The sequence below is a fragment of the Ursus maritimus genome, unplaced genomic scaffold (genome assembly GCF_017311325.1).
Source record: "Ursus maritimus isolate PB19 unplaced genomic scaffold, ASM1731132v1 scaffold_8, whole genome shotgun sequence".
In the NCBI taxonomy this organism is placed as follows: domain Eukaryota; kingdom Metazoa; phylum Chordata; class Mammalia; order Carnivora; family Ursidae; genus Ursus; species Ursus maritimus.
Window position 1 is genome coordinate 82,219,822 of NW_024426996.1, and position 22,416 is coordinate 82,242,237.

The 22,416-nt window shown below is 55.9% G+C and overlaps 2 protein-coding genes across 4 annotated transcripts in view; one reads left to right on the forward strand and one right to left on the reverse strand.

The window, feature by feature from the left end:
* The first annotated feature begins 50 nt into the window (after positions 1–50).
* On the forward strand, positions 51–1,776 carry ATP5ME (ATP synthase membrane subunit e). 2 transcript variants are annotated; one of them, XM_040625090.1, is made up of 4 exons: positions 150–308; positions 556–610; positions 1,173–1,271; positions 1,701–1,776. In XM_040625090.1, the coding sequence occupies exons 1-4, from the start codon at positions 273–275 to the stop codon at positions 1,724–1,726; spliced, it is 216 nt and encodes a 71-aa protein (XP_040481024.1). In that variant the 5' UTR covers positions 150–272; the 3' UTR covers positions 1,727–1,776. The 2 variants fall into 2 exon arrangements, with proteins under 2 accessions (XP_040481023.1, XP_040481024.1); XM_040625089.1 differs by lacking the exon at positions 1,701–1,776 and having other exon boundaries at positions 51–390; positions 1,173–1,257.
* Positions 1,777–3,239: 1,463 nt separating this feature from the next.
* Positions 3,240–22,416, reverse strand: part of PDE6B (phosphodiesterase 6B) — a 30,332-nt gene continuing 11,155 nt past the window's right edge. Inside the window, exons 4-22 of one of the 2 annotated variants that reach the window (XM_008705537.2) lie at positions 16,636–16,776; positions 16,470–16,544; positions 14,707–14,771; positions 13,813–13,879; positions 13,580–13,627; positions 12,685–12,834; positions 12,271–12,414; positions 11,764–11,829; positions 11,235–11,381; positions 9,593–9,700; positions 9,212–9,321; positions 8,870–8,957; positions 8,460–8,560; positions 8,127–8,234; positions 7,537–7,600; positions 7,128–7,202; positions 5,891–5,974; positions 4,529–4,685; positions 3,240–3,480 (exon numbers count right to left, since the gene is read on the reverse strand). In XM_008705537.2, the coding sequence (XP_008703759.2) occupies positions 3,422–3,480; positions 4,529–4,685; positions 5,891–5,974; positions 7,128–7,202; positions 7,537–7,600; positions 8,127–8,234; positions 8,460–8,560; positions 8,870–8,957; positions 9,212–9,321; positions 9,593–9,700; positions 11,235–11,381; positions 11,764–11,829; positions 12,271–12,414; positions 12,685–12,834; positions 13,580–13,627; positions 13,813–13,879; positions 14,707–14,771; positions 16,470–16,544; positions 16,636–16,776 (1,857 nt within the window). In that variant the 3' untranslated portion in view covers positions 3,240–3,421. Of the gene's footprint in view, positions 3,484–4,528; positions 4,686–5,890; positions 5,975–7,127; positions 7,203–7,536; positions 7,601–8,126; positions 8,235–8,459; positions 8,561–8,869; positions 8,958–9,211; positions 9,322–9,592; positions 9,701–11,234; positions 11,382–11,763; positions 11,830–12,270; positions 12,415–12,684; positions 12,835–13,579; positions 13,628–13,812; positions 13,880–14,706; positions 14,772–16,469; positions 16,545–16,635; positions 16,777–22,416 lie in introns of both variants that reach the window. The other variant, XM_008705527.2, reaches the window with a different exon arrangement.

Sequence of the window (22,416 nt, forward strand, 5' to 3'; positions counted from 1 at the left end):
CCAGGCAAAACCTGCCCGCACCGCCCAGCCCACACCTGAGGCGCCCGCAATTGCGCATGCGCAGCTGGTCGCCAACCGCGCGCCTGGTGTGGTCCCCGCCCCGAGAGGGCGCACGCTGTTCCACCTCCGTCCACCAGGGGACGCAGTCTTGCTCCTGTTCGCCGCCGACGGCGCATGCGTTCGCCCTTGTGCGCTTTTACGACTCCGTAGCTTTCTGGGCCCTTGCAGCGTCCTGCTCCGGTTGTGCTTCCGGCGCGAAGGTGACGGACAAGATGGTGCCGCCGGTGCAGGTCTCCCCGCTCATCAAGGTGAACCTGGCTTTGCGGCCGTCGCCGGGTGCTCGGCTCCGCGTGCGCGACCCCAGGGTGCCCGAGACCTGCGCCCTCGCGGGTGCGACCCCCCCCCCACACCCCCACTCCCTGCGCTCCCGAAACTTCTGCCCTGCGCCCCCGACCCCGCGGGCTGGGAATCCCTTCCCGGGACCCCCGCCCTGTGCGCCCTCGACCCCGCGGGCTGGGGACCCTGGCCCCGCCTCTAACCGTCTTCTCCCCGCAGCTCGGCCGCTACTCCGCCCTGTTCCTCGGCATGGCGTACGGAGCCAAGCGCTACAGTGAGTGACCGCGGGTGGCCGCGCCGCTGTCTTGGCCGCGGCAGGGAAAGCGCTGGGGCCTCTCACAGCCAGGGGTACTCCCCAGAGCCGTCTGCCAAACCCCCGCACGGGCAAGAAAGGGGGCAGGGTTGGGAGGCGCCAGCCCCAGAATCCCCAGCGACCTTGACCCCTGAGCACGGCCCCGGCAGGTGGGCAGATGTGTAGGTTGCTTTGGGATTAGCCCAGGTGGTCAGGACCCAAAGTGGATTCTGATGCTGGGCACCCCCGGGGAGCTGGAAGACGGCTAGTTCTTGTTGAAAACTGGGGTGCCAAGCGGGTGTTGGAGGAATGCTGCGGTCAGACGCCAGCAGCCGCTGGTGGCCCAGAGAGATGGCTGCGGGCCGGCAGCTGCCCTCGGGGTTGGGCTCTCTGCTGAGTGGGGAAAGTCAGGCCTTGACTCATGTGGAAGGAAGGGAGTGGAAAGCACATGCACCAGGCATCCAGGGTGCACTAAATTCCTCTGATGCGGCGTTTTGGTGAAGACACTGAAGTACTCCCCCATCTTCCCCCTTTCCCTACACAGGTTACCTGAAACCCCGGGCAGAAGAGGAGAGGAGGATAGCCGCTGAGGAGAAAAAGAAGCAGGATGAACGGAAACGGATTGAGAGAGAACTGGCAGAAGGTACTGGAGTTAGTGCGTCTTACAGCTTTGTCCTCTGCCCAGACTTTAGAAAAGAGGTGATGCTTCAGGTGGCCCCCCAGTGCAGGGTAGGGGCTGCCTCCTTTCTTCCAGCACTGGCCAGTGGGTCCTCTGGGGGAGGGAGCTGAGGTTGCTGGGGGACACGGTGACACCTTGCCTCGGGCGAGGCCCAGGTCCCTAGGCCTTGGAGGGTAGTTGTCTGGGAATGTGCCACCCTCAGAGAGGCCCACAGGACCGGAACCAGGCCCGCATCTCCCACTGACTGCTGTGGCGGGCTCTGGAGTTGAAGCAGAGCGTGGTCGGGCTCTCCACGGTAGCTAGATCCTGGGTGTTCAGCCCTGAATGTGTGAAGTGGTCCTTTTGGATTGCCTGGGTGTGTAATAACACGAGTGTTCTCCTTTGAACTTTCAGCCCAGGACGACAGCATACTAAAGTGAGCCCGCCTTTCTCTGGAACGGTGTGGATGAATAAAGCTTTCTGTGTTGTCTGATGGTGTCCTGTACTGTCTCCAGTTGTCCGATTTCCGGACTCAAGCTTAGCAGTTGTGCTCTATCCTCCAGTTATGTGGGGTGGGGATGGGGAGTGGGTTTCAGAACTGATGACCCATCACAGACCTAGGATGCAGTGCACAAACGGGCAGGGAACACAGAAATTCCGTCCCCTGTTCTCTGGGGTACCCGATCAGGGGAGCCCCAAAGGGAGCGGTTTTTATCAGACACACCCAGCTTGGGTACTGTGGGTGGCGCTCGGTCTTCACTGAGCTGGGACCCTTGAATGGGCAGTACAAATGCTGGGGTGGGAGGTGGCCTGAGGCCCTTACTGATGGGACCTGGATCTCTGTCCCCCTGTCAGGAACCCTCCCGTCGACCCTCAGGAAGGCCTGTGGCCTTTGGAGGACCAGGCTGGGGAGGTGCATAAAGCTCTGTAGTGGGCTTAGGCTCCTTCTGAGCTGCCAGCCAGGCTCTGCCCCTCCTGGCTGTGCTCTTCCCAGCCTCAGGGGCCTGGTGTTGGAATGATGGTGCTGTTTCCCAACCACAGGCCTGGAGCAAATGTCCCTGAACCCAAATTTCGTTGGTAAAATGATTTCATTTGCACATGTGAGGGGGGAAAGTGAGAAGCAGTGGATAAGCACTTTAAAGCCTTGGTTTCAGTTAAGGTTGAGTGAGTGCAGCTCAGTTCCTTCTGGAGTGGTTGGCTGGTGCCGAGTCCCTCGGGAGGATGGCCTGACCCTAATCATGGACTATCACCAGGTGTCCCTGCTGAGATGGAAGCTGCCTCCTACCTGTGACTGGGGGTGGGTGGGTGTCTCCCCCCACCATTCTCCCCTCACCACCTACCCAGGAGCTCAGGAGCTCTGGAGGTGGGCTTGAGTGGCATCTGAACTGGCCTTTCCACAACCAGTCTAATCAGGCAACTGAGAGGACTTTACTATGGGGTTAAGTGTCTAGTGTCGGCAACAACTGATTGGGAGTTCATGTTATCAGGACTTTAAAAGTCCTTAACTCTTACCAGATAATGTGTCCGTTTCACATGTGAGTTGTGTGTTGGGTCTGGCTGTGCTGGTGCACAAACACTAAGGGACTTCTCACTTGTACAGGACTTGGGCAGACCCCAGCCGTGGCAGCGTGACCCCTGACCTGCTCAGGTCACTCATGGCCTTGACCTTTGTGGCAGAATTTTCTGATGGGTCATACATGATGTGCCCTCCACCATAACTTCTGCCATATTAAAGAAAAGGGGAACTTGTTTTCTTATTTTATTCGGAATTTCTGGCCATATTTGCTCCTAAACCAGATAGGCAACAGCGTCTATGTATCTTATCTAGCCGTATACACACACATACATGTGCACTTGCGGCACTCTCACCCAGTGCTTTCAGACACGCAGTTCACAGACCCTTTCCAAAGATCTCGCCGGCGTATTGCTGTGTACCCAAAAGATGGATGAATGTAAAGTAAGCTAAACTGTGTATTTGTAGTTGACTTCAGTTTATAAAAACATAAATCTTAAAAAAAATTCAAAATATCCAAAATTGTCTTCAGTCATTTTCTTGGGCTTCCTAACCTGTAGCAAATGGTCAGGGGAGTCGCAGTGGGGGAACGGATTGGGGCGCCATCAGAACATGGACCAGCTCACAGGATGCAGCAGGTCGAAGACTTGGGTGCGGGGCCGCCGTTGCAAATCTCTGTGCCTGCTGCAAGAGAGACAAGATGTGAGAGGACTGTGTGCTGGCCCCACCCCTTCTGCCCGGTGTCCTCTACCAGCCCCGCGGGAGGAAGGGCAGAGTGTGGGACCTGTGGTCAGCCTAAGCCGATTAGCCTAGCCGGGGCTCAGCCTTTCTTATCTTAGGTCTTGTGACACTTTTAGTTCTGGCCCCCCACAACTCCCAAACCGTCTTGACATCGGCTTCCTCCCCACGGCAGGAAATAGCAACAAAAGTCCCAGGGCTGAGGTGGCCACGCACAGGCAGATACCAAGGCAAGAACATCAGGGATTCCATCTTGGGGGTGAGGTGTGCCGACTCCTTATGATGAAGCCATCTGAGCCACATTCCCACAACGGGAGGCAGGGGTGGGGGGTGAGCAGGTAAAGAAATGCTCTGACACAGTACAGGGAAAGGTGTATGCTTGACTCTTTTAGCTCACTTATTTTCTTTTTTTAGGTCTTCTGTTTTTTTAAGATTTTACTCCTTTATTTCAGAGAGCGCGCGGGTGTGTGCAGGAGCAGGGGGAGGGGCAGAGGAACAAGCAGGCTTCCTGCTGAGCGAGGAGCCCAGTGTGGGGCTCCACCCAGGACCCCGAGATCATGACCTGAGCCGGGGTCAGATGGGTGCCCTTAGGTCTGTTTGATTTCTGAGGGTAGACGGAAGTGGAGGTAGATTTTCCTAAGTTAATTGGGAGGGGAATGCCTGGTGATGGAAGAAAGCTGTTGAGAGTTCCCGAGGTTTCACCGGGGCTTTCCTCCCTTTATAAAGGAAGTAACATTCAAATAGTTACTTTGTTAGAGGAAATGAGAGTCCCTGGGGAGGAACAAGGATAGCCTGCAGTCTGGGTTTTGACTACACTCCGCCAGCAGGCCCGATTCCAAGGGACGGCTGCCTCTGCAGGGGAGATCCCGAGCACGCCAGCCCAAGCGCCGTGGGCCGCCTGCCTTTCCTCCAAGGTCAACTCTTGCCTAACCTCGGTCCCTTCACACGCTTCCATGTGGGGACGAGCCAGGTGTGTGCCCGCAGCCCAGACCTTTCCTGGCTGTCGTCTTGTCCTCCTGCTGCTGCTTCTGCTCCCCCAGGGCCTTGACTTTGGCCTCATACTCATCAGCCAGGGCCTTCCACTCCTTCCTGTTGTTCTGTAGTCTGTCGAACATGGGCAGGATCTCTTCATGGAAACGGGAAAACTCCTGGAGAGGGAAGACAGGGAATCAAGAAGTTGGGCCACACCTCCTGACTCTTCTAGGCAGCTGGGGCAGGTGGCCTCCCCACATCTTGGCCCTTGCTGGCACCAGCCTGTCCCCCACCACCCTGCCCCGCTCACCCAAGAGGAGGACCTGGGAGGGGGCCTGTCTGAGGGAGAAGGGAAGGCCACTGACATGTTGGTTTCCGAGCAAAGCCCTCGAAAACGGAGAAGAGAGGGTGGGGAGGGCACAGACAGTCTTAGTGGGGTGAGGACCCTTAGAGTAGAAAATATCAATGGCAGAAAGGGAATCCCTTGGCAGAGGGGGTGGGAAGACTCGGGCAGACATGCCGGTCTTGTAGCCCTTTCTCTGGTCTCTTCTACACACATCACACAGGCATGCACATGAGCCATGGACTGTGTAGATGGACTTGGGGGAGGCAATGGGAGGGGAGTGCTGGGGTGGGGCTGTGACCTGTGACCTGTGACCTTCAGGACTGGGATGTCCATTGGTCCTGCCTTCCTTCCCAGCACTTACGGCCCCACTGAGGGGGCAGCAGAGGGAGCTGGGGTTTCAGTAAGGGGAAGCCCAGTTGCCGTGGTGGTCGAGGTGGGGAGTGGGACTGGTCGTCTGGGGTGACTTCACTCAGAAGCAGACAACCTCCTCCTCACAGGCCCAGGACCAGATGGCGTGGAGCCCATGGGCATGTTGGGTATCACGTCGGAGGGGCTCTGCAGTCAGACCCCCGACACACTCCCTGACCAGTCCTCTGGGCTGTGATGTCACAGCGTTCCCCGGTCGCTCACGTGCCACACGTGTTTGTGGGTGAGGCATTCCCAGCTGCGACGGGTGGACCCATCCCTGTCCTCCTGGGTTCACAGGCACTGAACAAATGCACCCACAGATAAACTGCAGGCCACGAGTGGGGGTGTCCTAGATGGGGTTTGGGGAAGGGGCATGTGAGGTGAGACCTCATGGTGAGCAGGAAACCGTCCCAGAGGGTGGAGACTTTTGGGAAGCACTCAGAGCTTCTGAAGAACTGGTTAGGGGAGGTTGGGAAGGGACTTCTTGGGGCGACATCAAGGATTTCAGAGTTTAAGTGCGAGGATGAGGAGATGGGGGCTACGGCAGGCCAGGCCATTGGGTGAACCCGCGCCAGCCCCTCCCCCTCCTCTTGTGGCCCTAGCTGGGCCCCACACGGCCCTGCTCACCTTGTACACAAATGAGCACACGAAGTCGATGAAGCCGACCTGTAGTTTGGGGAGCTCGGCCGCCTTGTTCCGGTCCATCATCGGCTTGGGGGAGCAGAGACACCTGTCTGAGCCTGCAGGACTCACTCAGCCCCACCCAGCTCCTATGAACATGTCCACAGAGGCACCGATGAAGCGGTGTCCGTGGGATGAAGGTGGAGCCTCTGGTCCCGGGGCTCAGCCTGCCTTGATAGATGCTGGCCCTTGAAAGGGGACAGCCAGGGTGCCCCTCCCCACTCTGAGCCATCTGGTAGTTCCAGGGCTGAGTCCGCCATGATACTCCCCAGTTTCAGGTCCCCTGAGCCCCTTCCTCCCACTTCCTTGGGAGGTATCCATGGTGCTGACTTAAGACCCGGCTCGAGAGCCCTCTGGGGCAAACTCCAGATGCCCTTGGAGGGGTTATCCTTGGCGTCCACATACTCCAGACCCCCTGAGCTGTCCCCTGCTAGTCTGTCCTTCATAGTTACCTACTGTCTGGGGCTCCATGTAGCAAGGGTGAGCCATGCAGGAACTAGAGGTCAGCCTGGTCCCCAAGGGACTTAGCTGATTGGTCAGGATACCCTTTCCTGCAGTCTGTCCCTGGTCCCAAAGCCTTCTTCACCTTGTGATCAGGCAGCTATCCACTGACTGGAGTTGACTTGTAAGACAAACCCTCTTTCCATCTCTTCCACCTGCTGTTGGACAACGCTGTGCTGTGCCGGTCCCCTTGGATCCTAGGTGGGTACCCTTGTGGTCTAGCAGCATATTCCTGGCCCCAAATAGCTGACCTGAAGATCGCAGCATCTTCCATCTATCACGGTGTGGGCTCCTGGACCCCAGGCACCGGCCTTCGCTGACACTGTACTCTCCCCGCTTGAAGGCCTTCCTGGAGCAGCTCACAGCCTGGCTGAGGCTCACTGTGGAGCTGCCTGGGCCATGCAGGCCCCGGGTGGTGGGCAAGGCCTGCCTCGGCCACTTTTGACAATGACTTTCCATTTCTGCATGGGCATCACAGCTTTATCCAAACCCTATTTTTCTACCACTTCACCCAGCTCCCGAGCCACCAAAATTTACACTCAGCTCATGTCACATGACAGACTCCACAAAGTGAGACTGAGGTCCCAGAATCCCAAATCCCCAGGGGTCCCCTGTTTGCACCAAACGGGGCCTGAGTATCCTAAATTTACAGGGGGTAGAAGATTCTGGAAGTAACACTCACAATGGGCTGCTGATCCAGAACGGTCCTTTCCAAGTCACCTTGTTCCCAGAACTCAGCCGCCACTAGCAGAGCAACCTGGGAAGGGGGGAGGTAATACAAGGCAGTCATCCCGCGGAGTTCAGTGCTTGGTCTCATCCGCGGAGTTCAGTGCTTGGTCAGAAATTGACAAAGGAGCCTCTGTGCCCTCCGTCTTCTCTGCCCCCGACCCTCTGGGATCCCCACTCTTCAGGCTGGGCCTAATGCACAGTGAGCACATTGGCTCTTTCCAGTGTGGCAGCCACGAGCCCAGCCCCAGAGCAGGGGGGCAGCCCTCGGTGCTACTTGCAAATGAAGGTTTTGTCCCCTGTCTCAGGCTTCCCCTGGAGGCAATCTCAACGATAAGAGGTTGGGGCCCTGCGTGACTTCTGACCTTGCTCTGGACTTCCCAGGGCTTGGTGATGGCTGACAGGTCACATGCCGTCATCATCATGGCCCTGCAGGCAGACGAAGCTCCAGGCGTGCCCAAGCTGGCCTCCCTCCCTCACCTCCACCTCCGCCTCTGGGCACCCCTTCCAGTAGGAGACGTCTTACCGTGCGCACCCACGCCAGCACCCCTCATACTTCACCTCCCCTGCCCCTCGCAACCACAAACTGAAACCAACGCGTCTCCATCAGGCAGCTTCAGGTGCCCCTGATTCACACGTTCTTCCTTGTTGGATCTCTGGGGCAGGCCTGGAGGAGGACCGTAGCTCTGTGTATCCGTGGACGTTACGAATAAGGAAATGATCGCCAAATCCACAAACCAAGGAAACAGACTGTCTAACCCCAAATCCTTTACTGTCTCCCCTGAGAATGAGGAGCAAGTCAGATGGGGCATTTATTTTGACACTTTATCAAAGCCCTTTAGAGGTGAGCTGTTCTCGTTGTGGATCACTAGGGGACCTGGGGTCTTCTCGTTTTGTGGGGGGAGGTTTGAAGTTAACCAGCACTGAGACGGCTCCTGCCGCCCCCTTTGCTCACATGACTATCTCCTTCCGTGTCGTCTCCAGGGACAGGTACTCCACCCAGCTCTTCCTGTCCTCATAGTTCTTAGACTCGTCCACAATCTTCTGGAACATCGTCCTCTTCCTGAACCCCAAGAACAAAGAGAGCGAGTTAACCCCCACCCCTTCACCCCATGCAGGACACCCCCCTCCTCGATCCTAACCCCACCCACCCTTCTAGGAGAGAAACCGAGGCAGAGAGCTCAGGCCCTGCGGGCCACTGGGCTGGCAAGGGTCTTCTGGGAGCCCCAGCTCCCTACCCCAGCCCCCAGGCAGGCCCCGCCCCGCCTCCCCGCCGGCGACCACCCACTTGAAGTAGAGCGCCAGGTCCGTGGCGATGATGGCGATGTCCATGAGATGGATCACGTGCTCGTGCTGCCGCCGGTTCAAGTTCTGGTAGATGTTCAGGGACTGCGGGAAGGGGTAGGGTCCCCAGTCTGTCCCCTCCCCTGACACCCCGCTGGGCTGCTCCTTCCCACAGGTTGTGGGCACCAGACCCGCTGGTCTTGCTCGCCCTCCCCACCACTGCCTGAGACCTGAGCCCACCCCGCCCCGCGGTGGGTGCATTTCCAAGTTCCAATCCAGCCCATCGCCGCTGACCCTCCTGCAGCCCCGTGGGGCCTCGCTCGCTGGTCAGAATGCCCTGTGGTGTTGTCGACCCCGGGCTGGGGTCAGTCAGAAATTCGGAGAAATACCCTGAGTGAGGAATGGGACACGAACCTCCTGGGAGAGCAGGAACTTCCCGAACTCCAGGTGATGCCGCTCCAAAATTGAGGAGCCGTGCAGCTTGGCTAAGGGGTTCTGGGATCTGTTGCAGGGGGTTTATTAAGATAAAAGTTTGACCGTGGAGCTTGGCTAAGGGGTTCTGGGATCTGTTGCAGGGGGTTTATTAAAATAAAAGTTTGGCCAGAAGCCCCCAGAGAGGCTGGTTGCTGCTCCTGGGACCCTGCACTTCTCTCCTCACCAGGGAAGGGGCAGCCCCCGCCCCCCGCCCAGCGATCTCGAGGCAGGCCCCCCAAATCCTCCCACAGAGAGGCCCAGGCGCCCAGCCGGGCTGCTTACTTCATCTGGTAGAGGTTGTTGGTGCCACGGTGGTCGATGTCATGGCACAGGCCAGCGGTCACCATGGCGAAGGCCTCCAGGTCTGTGTAGTAGCTCTTCAGCTTTCCCGTCTGAGGATACAAGCCCCTAAAGTTCTGCAGCTCTGCCAGCCCCTCCCCCATCCTCCCACAAGCTCCGGGGGCCGGCGGCCAGGGCGGGGGAGGGAGCGGGGCGTCCAGGTCTGTGCGTCTACCGCCGGGGCTGGGGGTGCGCCCGCGGAGGGGAGTGCACCTCCTCCATCCCTCTGCCCTTGAAGGCCCCCGCCTCCAAGCACCGGGGACGCTGCCCCAGGAACCAGGAGGGTCTTCACCGGCAGATCAGAGGCCACACTGGGACACGCACCGTGAGCAGCGTGAACATGGTCTGGGCCACGTTGAAGCCGTGACGCCAATTGTGGTAGGTGATTCTCCGGTACCCTTTGCTCACAGAAAACAGAAACCGCACCAGGACCTGAGGGGCGTCAGGACAAACGTGGGCTCTGAGCATTCGCAGGCGAATAGCTTGGTGTGAAAGCCCTGCTCACTCCCGTACTGGAGGCCTCCATGACCCTTCCTGTCCCAGTGATTCAGAGCTGGCCCCTGACCACCCTCCTGGGTGGGAGGTGACTGGCTTCACCCCCGCAGGGTGGATGAGGGGCGGCAGGTGGCCTGCGGGGCCAGGGTCAAAGCTAGGAACAGCTCCGGCATTCATGGCACCTCCAACCTATTGCCCAGCCCAAAATTGGGAGAGGGACCCCAGGCAAGGGGTATGGGATGTTTTAGAAGAAAAGGTCTGTTTTAGGCGTGGGTGTTTGAATGGGCAAAATGTATGGGCACTTGGCATGGACGATGGAGAAATAAAATGGTGGCTACAGGTGCAGAGATCAAGGGGCAGCAGCAGGGAAGTGAGCCTTTTCCTGCACAGCAGTTATCTCTGGACAACAGGGTGTGGGCAAAGGAGCCTCTTACTGCGTCCACTGTGATTTTTAGTGCCAGAATATGATTCTGAAATTTAAAAAAATTCTATTTATCATTTCTATACTTTTTTCTTTTGTGTTTTCCTTTAGTATTTAGTAAAAAAAAAATTTTTTTTTAAATGCCAGCATGCTGTGCCTGTTCTCAGGGGGGCATGAAGAAGGGTGGTTCCCTCACTTGCATGGTGGGGAAGCAGAGTCTCCCTGAGGTGTGAAGGTGGAGGCAGAACAGCAGCCAGAAATCTATCAGAAAGCAGCAGGGCTCAGGGCAGAGCTGGAAGGGGCACCCCTCCTCCCTGGGACGACCTCTGAGGGGCTCTCTGCATTCAAACTGAGAGGATGCCCTTTGCTTTCTGCACAGCTGATGGGCTCCTGTTTCCTTTCCACCCCACACCAAACTGCACTATTGCCCAGTGATGCACTTAATGATCAAATGGTCTGGAGCAACCATTTACCAAAGTTCCATCCATCTATCTATCCATTGATACATCCATCCATCCATTTATTCTAGGCACGGTTGTGTGAATGCTGTAATGAACATGGCTGTCCCCAAACTTTCTGTAGGACCTAGGACCTCTGACCACATCTCTCCCACCTCTTGGGGGATTTGGGACCTCCCAACCACGTCTAAATTCTACCTCCCGGTGGATCTGGGACCCTTTGCCACAACCCCCACTTCCTGGTGGATCTGGGACCCTTCACCATGGTCTCCCACCTCCCAGTGGATCTGGGACCCTTCACCATGGCCTCCCACCCCCTAGTGGATCTGGGACCCTTCACCACAACCCCCACTTCCTGGTGGATCTGAGACCCTTCACTATGGTCTCCCACCCCCTAGTGGATCTGGGACCCTTCGCCATGGTCTCCCACCTCCTGGTGGATCTGAGACCCTTCACCATGGTCTCCCACCTCCCAGTGGATCTGGGACCCTTCACCATGGTCTCCCACCTCCTGGTGGATCTGAGACCCTTCACCATGGCCTCCTACCTCCCAGTGGATCTGGGACCCTTCACCACGGCCTCCCACCCCTACCTCCTGAGGGATCTGGAACTTTCGGACCACGCCCAGCTCATAGTACATCTGGATGCCGCATTTGACCAGCTCCAGCTCTGTGCACTCCAGATCAGAGAAGTGGAACTCATAGATGTCGAACTTGGTGGGCCCCGGCAACACTTCCTTCTGTGGGAGGGATTGTGGGGTTGAGGGAAGCAGGCTTTTCTCTTCCCCTCCCAGGATCCTTTGTCCAGCCTCAGATGTCCCAGGTGTGTGGTGACATCTGCCCTTCCAGTTGCTCTGAACTGTGGCTGGCCACTCACATGCCCAGTGGTTCAGCCCCCACCCATGGCCCCACCATGAGAACAGAGGTGCCATCAGGGAAACAGGTGCAAAGACACACACATAAAAAGATCACACACACACACACACACACCCAGGCATAGGGATACGCGGACAGCAGCAAACATCAGGAGATGACATGCTCAGGTCTCCTAGGAATGAGGAAGTTCCCCTGACCCTCAGACCCCTCCAGTCCCCACCCGAGGGGTGGGAGTCAGATTCTGACCAAGATTGTCCCCAGCTCTTCCTCCTCACAGTCAGCAGGCTCCTTCCCCAGACGTTCCCTTGTTGGCTAGGAGAGAAAACAGAGGGTTGAGACAGAGTGAGCGACTGCTTCACCCCTCCTAAGTACGGGACAGGGTGACAGCATTACCTACACCCCTTGTGAGTGTGGAACACGGTGACATCTGGCACACAACAACAGCTGGCGCTTCCAGCTTCAGAGAGAAGTGAGAGTAGCTTCCATCTCCCGTGTGTCCCTCCCTGCCCCTCTGGCACTGTTCAAAGCTGTCCACGTGGACAGCTGATGGAGTCCTCACACAGCCTGACCAGGAGGGCTCTGATGACTCCCTGCTCGCAGCTGAGGACACAGGGAGGGACTGCCCCTGGCCGTGCAGAGCATGTGGGACTCCAGGATTGGCTTGGCCCACCGACCACAGGATATGTCCTGACTGCAGGGACACCCTGCCTCCCCCCGGGCAGAAAGGGGACCAGGGCATGACAGGAGTGGTACCAGGATCAGCTGGATTTCGTCCTTGTCACATCTCACGTGGTACAGAACCATGTCCTGGGCGATGTCCTTGCGGTTCTCCAGCTTGTTCATCTTGTCGTAGGTGTCCGTGTTCAGCACCGACCAGCCCAGGAACTGAGTGAGGGACTGCAGACGGAGCAGCAGCGTCACCACCCCGACGGGCACCTGTGGTGCGCCAGGCCCCGTGTCCTGGCCTGTGGAGCGCTGCTCCAGTGCACTGACCGCTTTAGAGGGTCTCCAGGAATGGACCCTCACAGCCCCCCTTGTCCCACTCTCCTCGGGCCTCATGCTGGGTCGAGTGCTAAAGCAGAACATAGGAAGGGACCCCACGTGGCTGTGTCCCATGCCATCATACAGGTGTTGCCTCCAAGAGCTGCACCCCTGACAGGTGTTTACCTCCATGAGGACTTCATCCTGCTCATCAAAAGGCTTCCCGTCTTTCCTGTTGTAGAACGTTGCAACCCCCACAATCTCCTCCTTTTTGTTGACGATGGGCATGGAGAGGACATTCTTGATGACCCAGCCTGAGTCGTCCAGAGGCCCTTCCTGCAGGGAGAGGCGTCCAGAGATGCCCGCTACTCTGGGTCTGGCCCTGGCCCAGGCTTGTCACCAAGCAAGCAAGAATCTCATTTCTTCTGCCCTCGAACTGTGGTGACTGGGTCACTCTTCCTGTCTGCTCACTGCCCCCATGCATGAGAGCTCTATGTCCATGGGTTCATGTTGTGACTTCTCCCGCTAGCCGAAGCTGAGGCTCTGTGCCCACCAGGGTGGCTTTATGGTGTGAGGCCAGTGGTCACACAGGATCCCTCTCTTAGAAGGCTACCATGCTTGATTGAATCTTTACCACCATGCTCTTAATGTTCTTAATAATTGTTGGATTATTGCATTCCACTCTGCTGCGCCCCACAAATTATGCAGCTATTCCCATCTCACAGTCCACTGACACCTGGCCAGTGAAATGTGGACACTGGCCAGTTTCTGGAAGAGCCTTAGAGATCAGGGCCAGTTCCACTGGCCCACTTGACTCTTGGCTTCCTCCAGAAAACAGCCTGCTCTGGTCATGTGTCCCCAGAGGAGGACCCAAGGAGCGGACTTAAAAAGCTCATTGTGGCCTGGCTCCACCCCACCAACCGACGTACCTGGGCCTGGGAAGCGTGTGTTTGCTGTTGTTAGCCCCTGAGATTTTGAGGTGGTTTCTTAAGAAGCGAAAACTAATTCAGTCCATCATTTCTGAACCACAGTATCTTTTTCCCCAAATACAACATACTTTCTGTAATGAATGGATAGATACCTGAAATTTGAACGTTTCATCGGCGGGGGCATTCATAATGTTACAGATCTGAAAGAGAATCAGGAAAACAATTTCACCTGAAGCAGCCCAATGTGTGATATGATTCTAAAAAAGACTATCTAGCCCGATGAGCTCGAAGCAGGTGAAGCAGGGCAGCTGGGAGGGGGCCGTGGTGCACAAGCTGGCAGGAAGGGCTGGGGCACCAGGGGAGGGCGGGGGCTCAGCAGACTCACAAAGCCACTTTCTGCCACGTAGGTTGGAAGGCCACTGGCCAGGGCCCAGTGATCAGCTGGGGGTGTCCTGGGGAGAGAACAGAGGGTTAGATGGTGGTTGGGTTCTTAGATGTATGTGTGTAGATTCTGGCTCAGTGTGCGTGTTAATGTTTATTCCCTTCTCTGAGCCCTAGTTGGGGCAGGAAGGCTAGTGGGTTGTGGACTCAGGGAGAGTAGGAGGAGGCCAGGGGTGAGGTTTGGGGGTGTCTGTGCTGTTTTACCCTTCCTCTGCCTATGCCGAGGCCCCTCACCCTGTAGGAGCCCCCTTCCCCACTGGGGGCCCCACTCTTCAGTCTAGTCCCTGGAGCTCGGTGTCAGTCACCTGTCCTGCAGGCTTACCACCTGGATCCTGGTCCCTTGGTAGAACTTGCAGGGTGGGGTCCTGACAGGCTTATGGGGTCTTGGGGTCACATGGCCATGCAGCTATAGAGCAAGGAATGGCCAACACCTGACCCCAGTCTCTCTAGTTTGGAGCACTGCCCTGCCCTCAGCCCAGCTGTTCTTCCACTGGGGTGGACATCCCCTCTTACCTGCCCTATAGGGTGTGCCTTTTGGGGGCTCCACGTGCCTGGGTGGATGGCTGAGCTAAGATGAGACTCTGAGGGACTCCAATGCAGGTACTGCTGACAGGGCCACCTATACAGCTCACCTGGGGCTCTGGAAGTCCACTCTGGATGTCCTTGGTGCCCCCTCCCCATCCCATTCTGCCTCGCCCTACAGTATGGGTGCACCGTTGTGCGAGGGGCCATGCCAGAGGCTACTGATCTGTTGTGATAAATCGCCAAAGCCAGCCCAGCTTGGGTCTGAGGGTGCTCGGCCCTCAGGTGATGCTTCTCCTAAAACCCGGGCACTTACGGGATGACCTTGATGTCTTCCTTGCCATGGAGGATATAGTCGATGACTTTGTAGAAGACGATTTCCTGCAAAATGGACCGCAGTGGTCACGAGGGGATCCCTGGGCCAGCTCCCCAGCGGGAACCTCCTTGAGGGTGAGAGGAGATACGCAGGTGTCCCACCCGGACATGCATGTGCACACAGAGCATAGACCACACCACATAGTTACACACACCCTCACATGCACACATGGGTGTGCACATGTATGGTGCACACCCACATAGTACACACATAGCACACATACACCCACATCCATATTGTTACACACACACGCACACATGGAAGTGCACACGTATGCCCACACCCACATCGTCACACACAACCTCACATGCACACATGGAAGTGCACACGTACGCCCACACCCACATAGTAACACACACCCTCACATGCACACATGGAAGTGCACACATACGCCCACACCCACATTGTCACACACACCCTCACATGCACACATGGAAGTGCACACGTACACCCACACCCACATTGTCACACACACCCTCACATGCACACATGGAAGTGCACACGTACACCCACACCCACATTGTCACACACACCCTCACATGCACACATGGAAGTGCACACGTACGCCCACACCCACATAGTTACACACAACCTCACACACGCACATGGAAGTGCACACGTACGCCCACACCCACATAGTTACACACAACCTCACACGCGCACATGGAAGTGCACACGTACGCCCACACCCACATAGTTACACACAACCTCACACGCGCACATGGAAGTGCACACGTACGCCCACACCCACATAGTTACACACAACCTCACATGCACACATGGAAGTGCACACGTACGCCCACACCCACATAGTTACACACAACCTCACACGCACACATGGAAGTGCACACGTACGCCCACACCCACATCGTCACACACAACCTCACATGAATTTTATGTACACATATGCAGACCATCACTGACACTTGTGGGACACACATTACATATTTGGTTTACATTTGTCCTCATTCTGTCTCTGTCCCACTCAAGCCCACACACAAACTGGGTCCCATATTCCTTCATAAGTACGCACACAGCCCACTCAGGCAAGCACACACACAGGCAGACAGACAGACAGACAGACACACACACACAACTCTGGCAAGTCACGGTCACGGCCAAACCATGAGCAGGGACTCTTGTACACACTTGGTACACAGCCCTGTGAGGAAGGCCCGGTTATCACTCCCATGTGACTGGGGGGGAGACTGAAGCCTGGCCGGGCTGGGTAGTGTGTACCAGATCGGATGTGCAGTAAACGGCAGAGGTATCCGCCCACGCTCTCTTACCCTTGTCACCCTGCCCTTCTCATGCACACGCACACATGTGTGCACACACACATATATGGTCCCACATGGGAGATACTACAGTGATTTAAGTGTGGGGCAGCAGGAGGACAGATGCTGGTCATTCCAATTGGGCTGATGACCCTCGTCACGAGATCTACACCCCCATGTGGCCCCAGAGCATGGGCTGGAGTCAGGGGAGACAGCAGGCGCGCACTCAGAGCCTGCCCTCCAGAGCAGTCAGGTAGCCAGCCAGTACACAGCATCTGTCCCCACCGCCCCGCACCCTTCCTGTAGCCCTCCCTCTCCCACCCTCAGTCAGGCTGGGACAGGCCCCTTCCCACCCTGGAGTTGGAGTTGGAGCCAGGGAAACCGAGGTACGCAGGCTGGGCCTGTCCCCCCTCCACCATGACTCACACGGCCGTCCGGTGTACGTGGGCCTGAGTAAGGCTGGGCTTCTCCCATTAGCACAGGCCACACGTCAAAGAATTCCTGAGCAGAGAAGAGAAGGGACAGAGTCAGTGAGTCAGCACAGGAGCAGGACAAGCCTGGCCAGGAGGCCTGTGGAGCACTGAGGCCTCACCTTCTCCTTGGTCATGTCCAGGAGGCCCACCGAGTACCGGTCGCAGTTCAGATAGGCCCGCACGGTGTAGAAGGCCTTGTGGAACTGCCTCTCGATGTCTGTCAGTTCCTCAAACACCTTGTTAGCCGACCACAGCAGCACCTGGGGGATGGGGGGCAGCAGCTGTGAGCCTGTGGCTACACACACACACACACACACACACACCTGGGTGATCACGGTAGCAGCTGGGGAGGCACACCTGTGAGCCTGTGGAGACCCCTCACCCCCCCGCACCTATGTGACCACAGCAGCACTTGAGGGGGAACACCTGTGAGCCTGTGGTCGCCCATTACACACCATCTTGACCGCAGCAGCGCCTGGGGGGCACCTGTGAGCCTCGGGCCACCCCCACAATACACACACCAATGTGACCACAGTAGCATGTGGGAGGCACACCTGTGAGCCTGTGGCCAGACCCCCCCCAAACCTTTGTGACACCCAAAACACATGTACACATGCATCTGACCACAGAGCTCCAGAGGGACACTGGTTGATGGTGCCTTTCCCAACAGCATCTCCACAGAGTACCATCACCCAGGGTTTCATCCCGGCACATGACTACCTGCTCCTTGACCCAGGTAACCTGAAACCTACTGGAAGGTAAAGCCTCCAAGCTTTGGCCATGTCATTGCCACTCATGGTCTGGTGCTGACCTCAGGCTGGGTCAATGAGTGGAAAGTGAATGCATGAAAATTTAAAGGCAAAACCCTGACCAACCTGCCTTCCCTAACCAGTCCTGAGAAGCTGGGCTTTGAGAGCAGGGTTCATTGCGTTTTGGAAGCCACACAATGAGGTGAGAGTGATAGTTCATTGACATGCTCCATGAGGCGCTGGCCAGAACTCCCCAGGACATTGACCCACAACGGAAGCCCAGGCTCCTGTCCAGGGTCACTGGCCAGGCGCAGACGAACTCTGACCCCTCACCTGCCTGGGTTGAGCTTCTCGGTTTCCTCAGCTGTGCCCAAAGACAGGTGCCTCCAGACTGCACCACTTACCACCTCGTGTATCTTCTGGCCTCTACTAAGTGTTGGCTGGTGCCAAACCCTCCCTGGGTTGCCTGGTGCCACCATGATTCTTCCTTGCATGGTTCCCCTCCTGTCAGCCCCTCTCAGGCCCTCTGTAGCTCCCCACCCTTTGCTGTCACAGTCAGGAATGGGCTCTGGAGACCCCACTTGCCCTGGAGTGTTCTCACCAGAAGGCAGCTTAACCCTAATGTTCTCCATTACTGTACAAGGCTCATGGAGACCTCTTTCCAGCCACCACTCTCCATTGGTGGAGGAGGCTTTCCTGGTGGACTGGCCCTGCCCCCTCTCTGCCCATCGCTCTCCAAGGCACTCCTACGTGCCCTTAGCACTCACTCTGATTGACCACAGGGCCTTTGTACAAGCTCCGTCCTCTTTACAGCACTCATTCCAGGGCTTCCTCATCTTTGAGTCTCAGCCTAAAGTCATCTTTGGAAGGCCTGTCCTAAACACCTGCCAACCCTGACCCTTACAACACCCTATTTCATTCTGACCTCATGGAGGTGCAATCTCATTGTCTCCTCACTCCACCATCAGCTCCATGAGGCCAGAAGGTGCAGCTGTTCCATGGCTAGCACAGTACCTTGCACCTGAGCCCCTCGTACCTGTGTGTTTGTTGCTTGCATGGAAAGCTGTGAGGTTTGAAAGTCTAAGTCAGACTGTCTGAATTCCAAGGTCCTGGAGCCAGATGCCACCTGGGCATCTGCACGTGCACAGCAGGGGAGGGCAGGGCCTTGTGGTCACTCATGCACTGCACTGTGTCTCCTTCATCTTTGAGCTGCTGGCTGAGCACCCCAGTCCTCCATGGCTAATGGCTTGGATACTGAACTCTTTACCCTTTTCCTCCACACCTAGCAAGCAAGGGTGCTGATCTGCTTCTCCTCAGCTCTGATCTTAGGAAGGTTGGCTAACTTCCAGACCTCACTCTCCCCACTTGTAACATGGGGATAATGATGTTTCACTCTCCCCCCCCCGATACTGGGAAGAAGACTGGTGGAACAGGAGTCAGGCTCTCAGAAGAGTGCTTGGCTTTTAGGAATCCCATGTGTGAGTGTGAGCCTGTGTACGAAGGTGCATGTGAATGTGTTAGTCAGCGTGCGTCTAACCCACAAATACTCCCTGAGCTCCCCCGGTGTGCAAAGCCCTGGTTGGGACCAGAACACACACCAGAGGGGTAAGAATGGGGGGAGGCAGGTGCTCAGAGGTGTCTGGGACAGCTGGAGATGTCGTGGTCCTGCTGGGGTACGGGGAGGGTGTGTGTCTGGGCAGCACATCTAATTTTTGAGCTACCTGAAGACTTTGGTCCCCAAAGCACGACCGCCAGGAGGAAGACATGGGGAGGAGAAGGCCTTGTGCGTCACAGCACAGTTCCTAAGGGAGACCCTCCCTGACTCCCTATCTCCTCCCATCCCTCCCTCCGGGCAGAGCGCCTCCCGTCACACCCTGCCCCTCCCCTGCTCCCATCAGACCAGGGACTAGTCACCACGTGCTGGTCTCTGTTCGGAAGCAAGTTTTTGTATGGCCCTGAGGAACTAGGGGCTCGTGGCTCACCGAGGGCCTCTGCCCTTCCTCTCTCCTCCTGTTTCCCTCTTAGCTTTCTGAGTTGAGTCTGGCACACACAGTAAGTGAGTGAGGTGGAATACAGCTGGGTGGATTTTCATGTCAGCACGCACCTGCATAGCCAGAATTGAGAGCATTTTAGTCCCCCGTCAGCACAGCACCCTCCCCATCCCTGCCACAGCTCTTCGGAGCTCCAGCCCTGGAGTGTTCTGGAACTTCATCTAGGTGTCTTCATGCAGTGCCTGTCCCCTGCTACTCTGGGGTGGTTCTTCCTGAATGTCCAGTGGTTTGGGCCTCCTGGACACCCTCTCAGCCACTGCCTTGACCCCAACCTGGGACCTTTGGAGCCTGTTTCTACTCATCGTGTTCCCGGGAAAGCCTCCTCCTGCCCTGGGCTCCAGACCAAGGAGGCCCCTGACCCTGGCTGACCCCTTCCATGTTGCCTGCTAGAGATGAGCAGGCCAGGACCCTCAGGGAGCAGCCTTAAGGGTCAGTGGAAGGGTCTCAGACTTTTTCTTCCTCCCTCCCTCCCTCCCTTCCTTTCTCTCTCCTTCTCTTTCTTCCTTTTCTTTCTTTCTTTCTTTCTTTCTTTCTTTCTTTCTTTCTTTCTTTCTCTCTCTCTCTCTCTTTCTTTCTTTCTTTCTTTCTTTCTTCTTTCTTTCTCTTTCTTTCTTTCTTTCTTTCTCTTTCTTTCTCTTTCTCTCTCTCTCTCTTTCTTTCTTTCTTCTTTTTCTCTCTCTCCTGCTTTCTTTCTTGCTTGCTTGATTTTTTAAGCAGACTCCACACCCAGTGTGGAGCCCAATGCGGGGCTTGAACTCACAACCTTGAGATCAAGACCTGAGCTGAAATCAAGAGTGTGCCACCCAGGCACCCTAGGCTGCAGACTTTCAAGAGAAGTTAGAAACTCACATTCTTAAGTGAAATCTCGTCTTCAAAATATAGGAAACTTGTTGAGTCAGACTAGGGCCTTGTGTGGCTCAGCAAGGGCCCCTGCCTTTCCCCTGTCCCCTCTTTCAGGGTGCAACTCACGCCTCATCTTCTGGACCTCGACCCCTTCCTGGGGAGTGGTCACCCCCTCTTGACCTTAAGCCTGTGTCTGCTGTCATCAGCACATAGCATACCAGTGCCACCACTTGTTAAGTGAACCAAACACTAGGTGACTTCATGACCAGGAGCCGTGGTCAGCTGGGTGCTGAGGTGTTGCCTTCATGGATTCGTGCTCCAAAACAGAAACCTGGGGGCAACGGTGAGGGGCCTCCTGGTGACTTTGGAAATAAGGGACATCCAATTGCATTTGGGGACGGACAACACGAGGCCCGCAAAGCCTCTGGAAGGGGAAGGCTGGCCTGTGAGGCCCAACCTGACACTCCCACTGCAGGAGGGGGATATCAGGATGCCTGGAGGGTGGGGGCAGACAGAAAAGGTGACCCAGTGAACTCCGGTCAGCCTCGGCTCTCAGGGCTCTTACTGAGTGGTAAGCTCCTGAGAGCTGGTTGTTCGATTGTTAGGAATTTTGAGGGTCAGTTATTAAACCCAGCCATTATTAAAATTAAATGATGTGAACTGAAAAATTAAGAAAATTATATTAAGACAAAGGTATAAGTACACAACCTCATTGTTTCTTTGTTATTTCACTATAGTTCACTATTTTCCATGCTCCTGATGTTATTTATGGTGGAGAGATGGTCTGCACTATGGCGCATCTCTTCCCAACTCTGTGTCCAGCGACATCACGGTGGGGGCTTCACCGACAATGTTGGCTGGCCGTGCCCAGGGTGGAGAGGCATGCCAGCCCCTCCTTGTTGCTTCCTGACTCACATATCCTGATTTCTGAGTGTTTCCACTTGTTCACATAACAAGAATATGAGGCCAGCAGTGGGGCACTCATGCTGTCTATATGGCCTTCTGAAACTGTCCTGTCCTGGGAGGGGCAGTGCATGTCCTCTGGTCTTCACAGTGAGCCAGCAGGCTGTGGGCACATGGGCAGCCTAGAAGGTTGGAGAGGCCAGAGTCCTCACCAATGGGGCCCTCCATCTAGCTCTTGGAGCAGTCTGGACTGTTGGGCAGTGGGAATCATTCAGCTAAAACTGATCAGTCAGTTTGATGCAGGAGATCAGGGAGAAATCCCAGCACCCTCGGCTAAACCTAATGTTTCCCTTGTTGCTTCTGTTCCCTCTGACCAAAGTGACTTGGCTGCTTTCAGGAAGGGATTGACACGAGCCCCTGAGTGGAGTCTGCAAGAAGGGTGGTCAGTAGTTCTTGACTGGAGAATGGAGGGCAGGTCTGAGGGGCCATAGCCCTGCCGAGGGGTGGTTAGGACCCTGGAGAGCTGCTAAGGTTTGAGGAGGGCAGGGACAAGCTCTGCAGGAACTGCTTTAATTCCCGGGTACTTGCTCTCTTGCAGCTCAAGGAGAGCAAGAGAGGAGCAGATACCAGGCATGACTGCAAGCAGTGTGGGTGGCAGTCTGCTGTCAGTCTGCAGTCACTGGGCGACGTTTGGTCTCTTTGGAGAGAAAGGTAGACCTTTCTACCTTTCTCCAAAAAGGGCTGTGAGGTAGGGCCCTGTGCTTTGTGCAAATTAATTAGGGTTCTTAAAAATGTTGTTCATAGTATGAGGTGTCAGAAACAGCTTTCTACTAGGACTAGGTGATGTCTGAGGAGGAAATCAAAGCACACAACTGAGAAAAGGATGTCCATCATTGGAAGTCCACGCTAGAGCTCGGACTTGAAGTACATCTGTACATGTGTGTGGTCTGAGGAGCCGGAAACAAGCATTTTCAGAAAGCCATATTTCCCAAGCATTGGCAATTCATTTGCTGGAATGATACTTATTACCTGGTTTAGATCTGGGATAACAGGACAACAGAAAGAACTGCAGGCTTAAAAATGGTTAAGATTGTAAATTTTATGTTACGCATCTTTTACCAAAATAAAAATAATTAGGAAGAAAGTAAAGAGATGGAGAAATATATACCATGCTAACACCAATCAAAAGAAAGCTGAGTGGCTGTATCAGTGGTAGACAAAGCAGAGTTCAGAAGAAGGAAAATTATCCGGGGTAAAAAGGGACGTTACGCAACGACACAGGGGGTCATTTCTCCAAGGAGATAACATCCTTAACGTGTATGGACCTAAGTACAGAGCGTCAAATTACATGAAG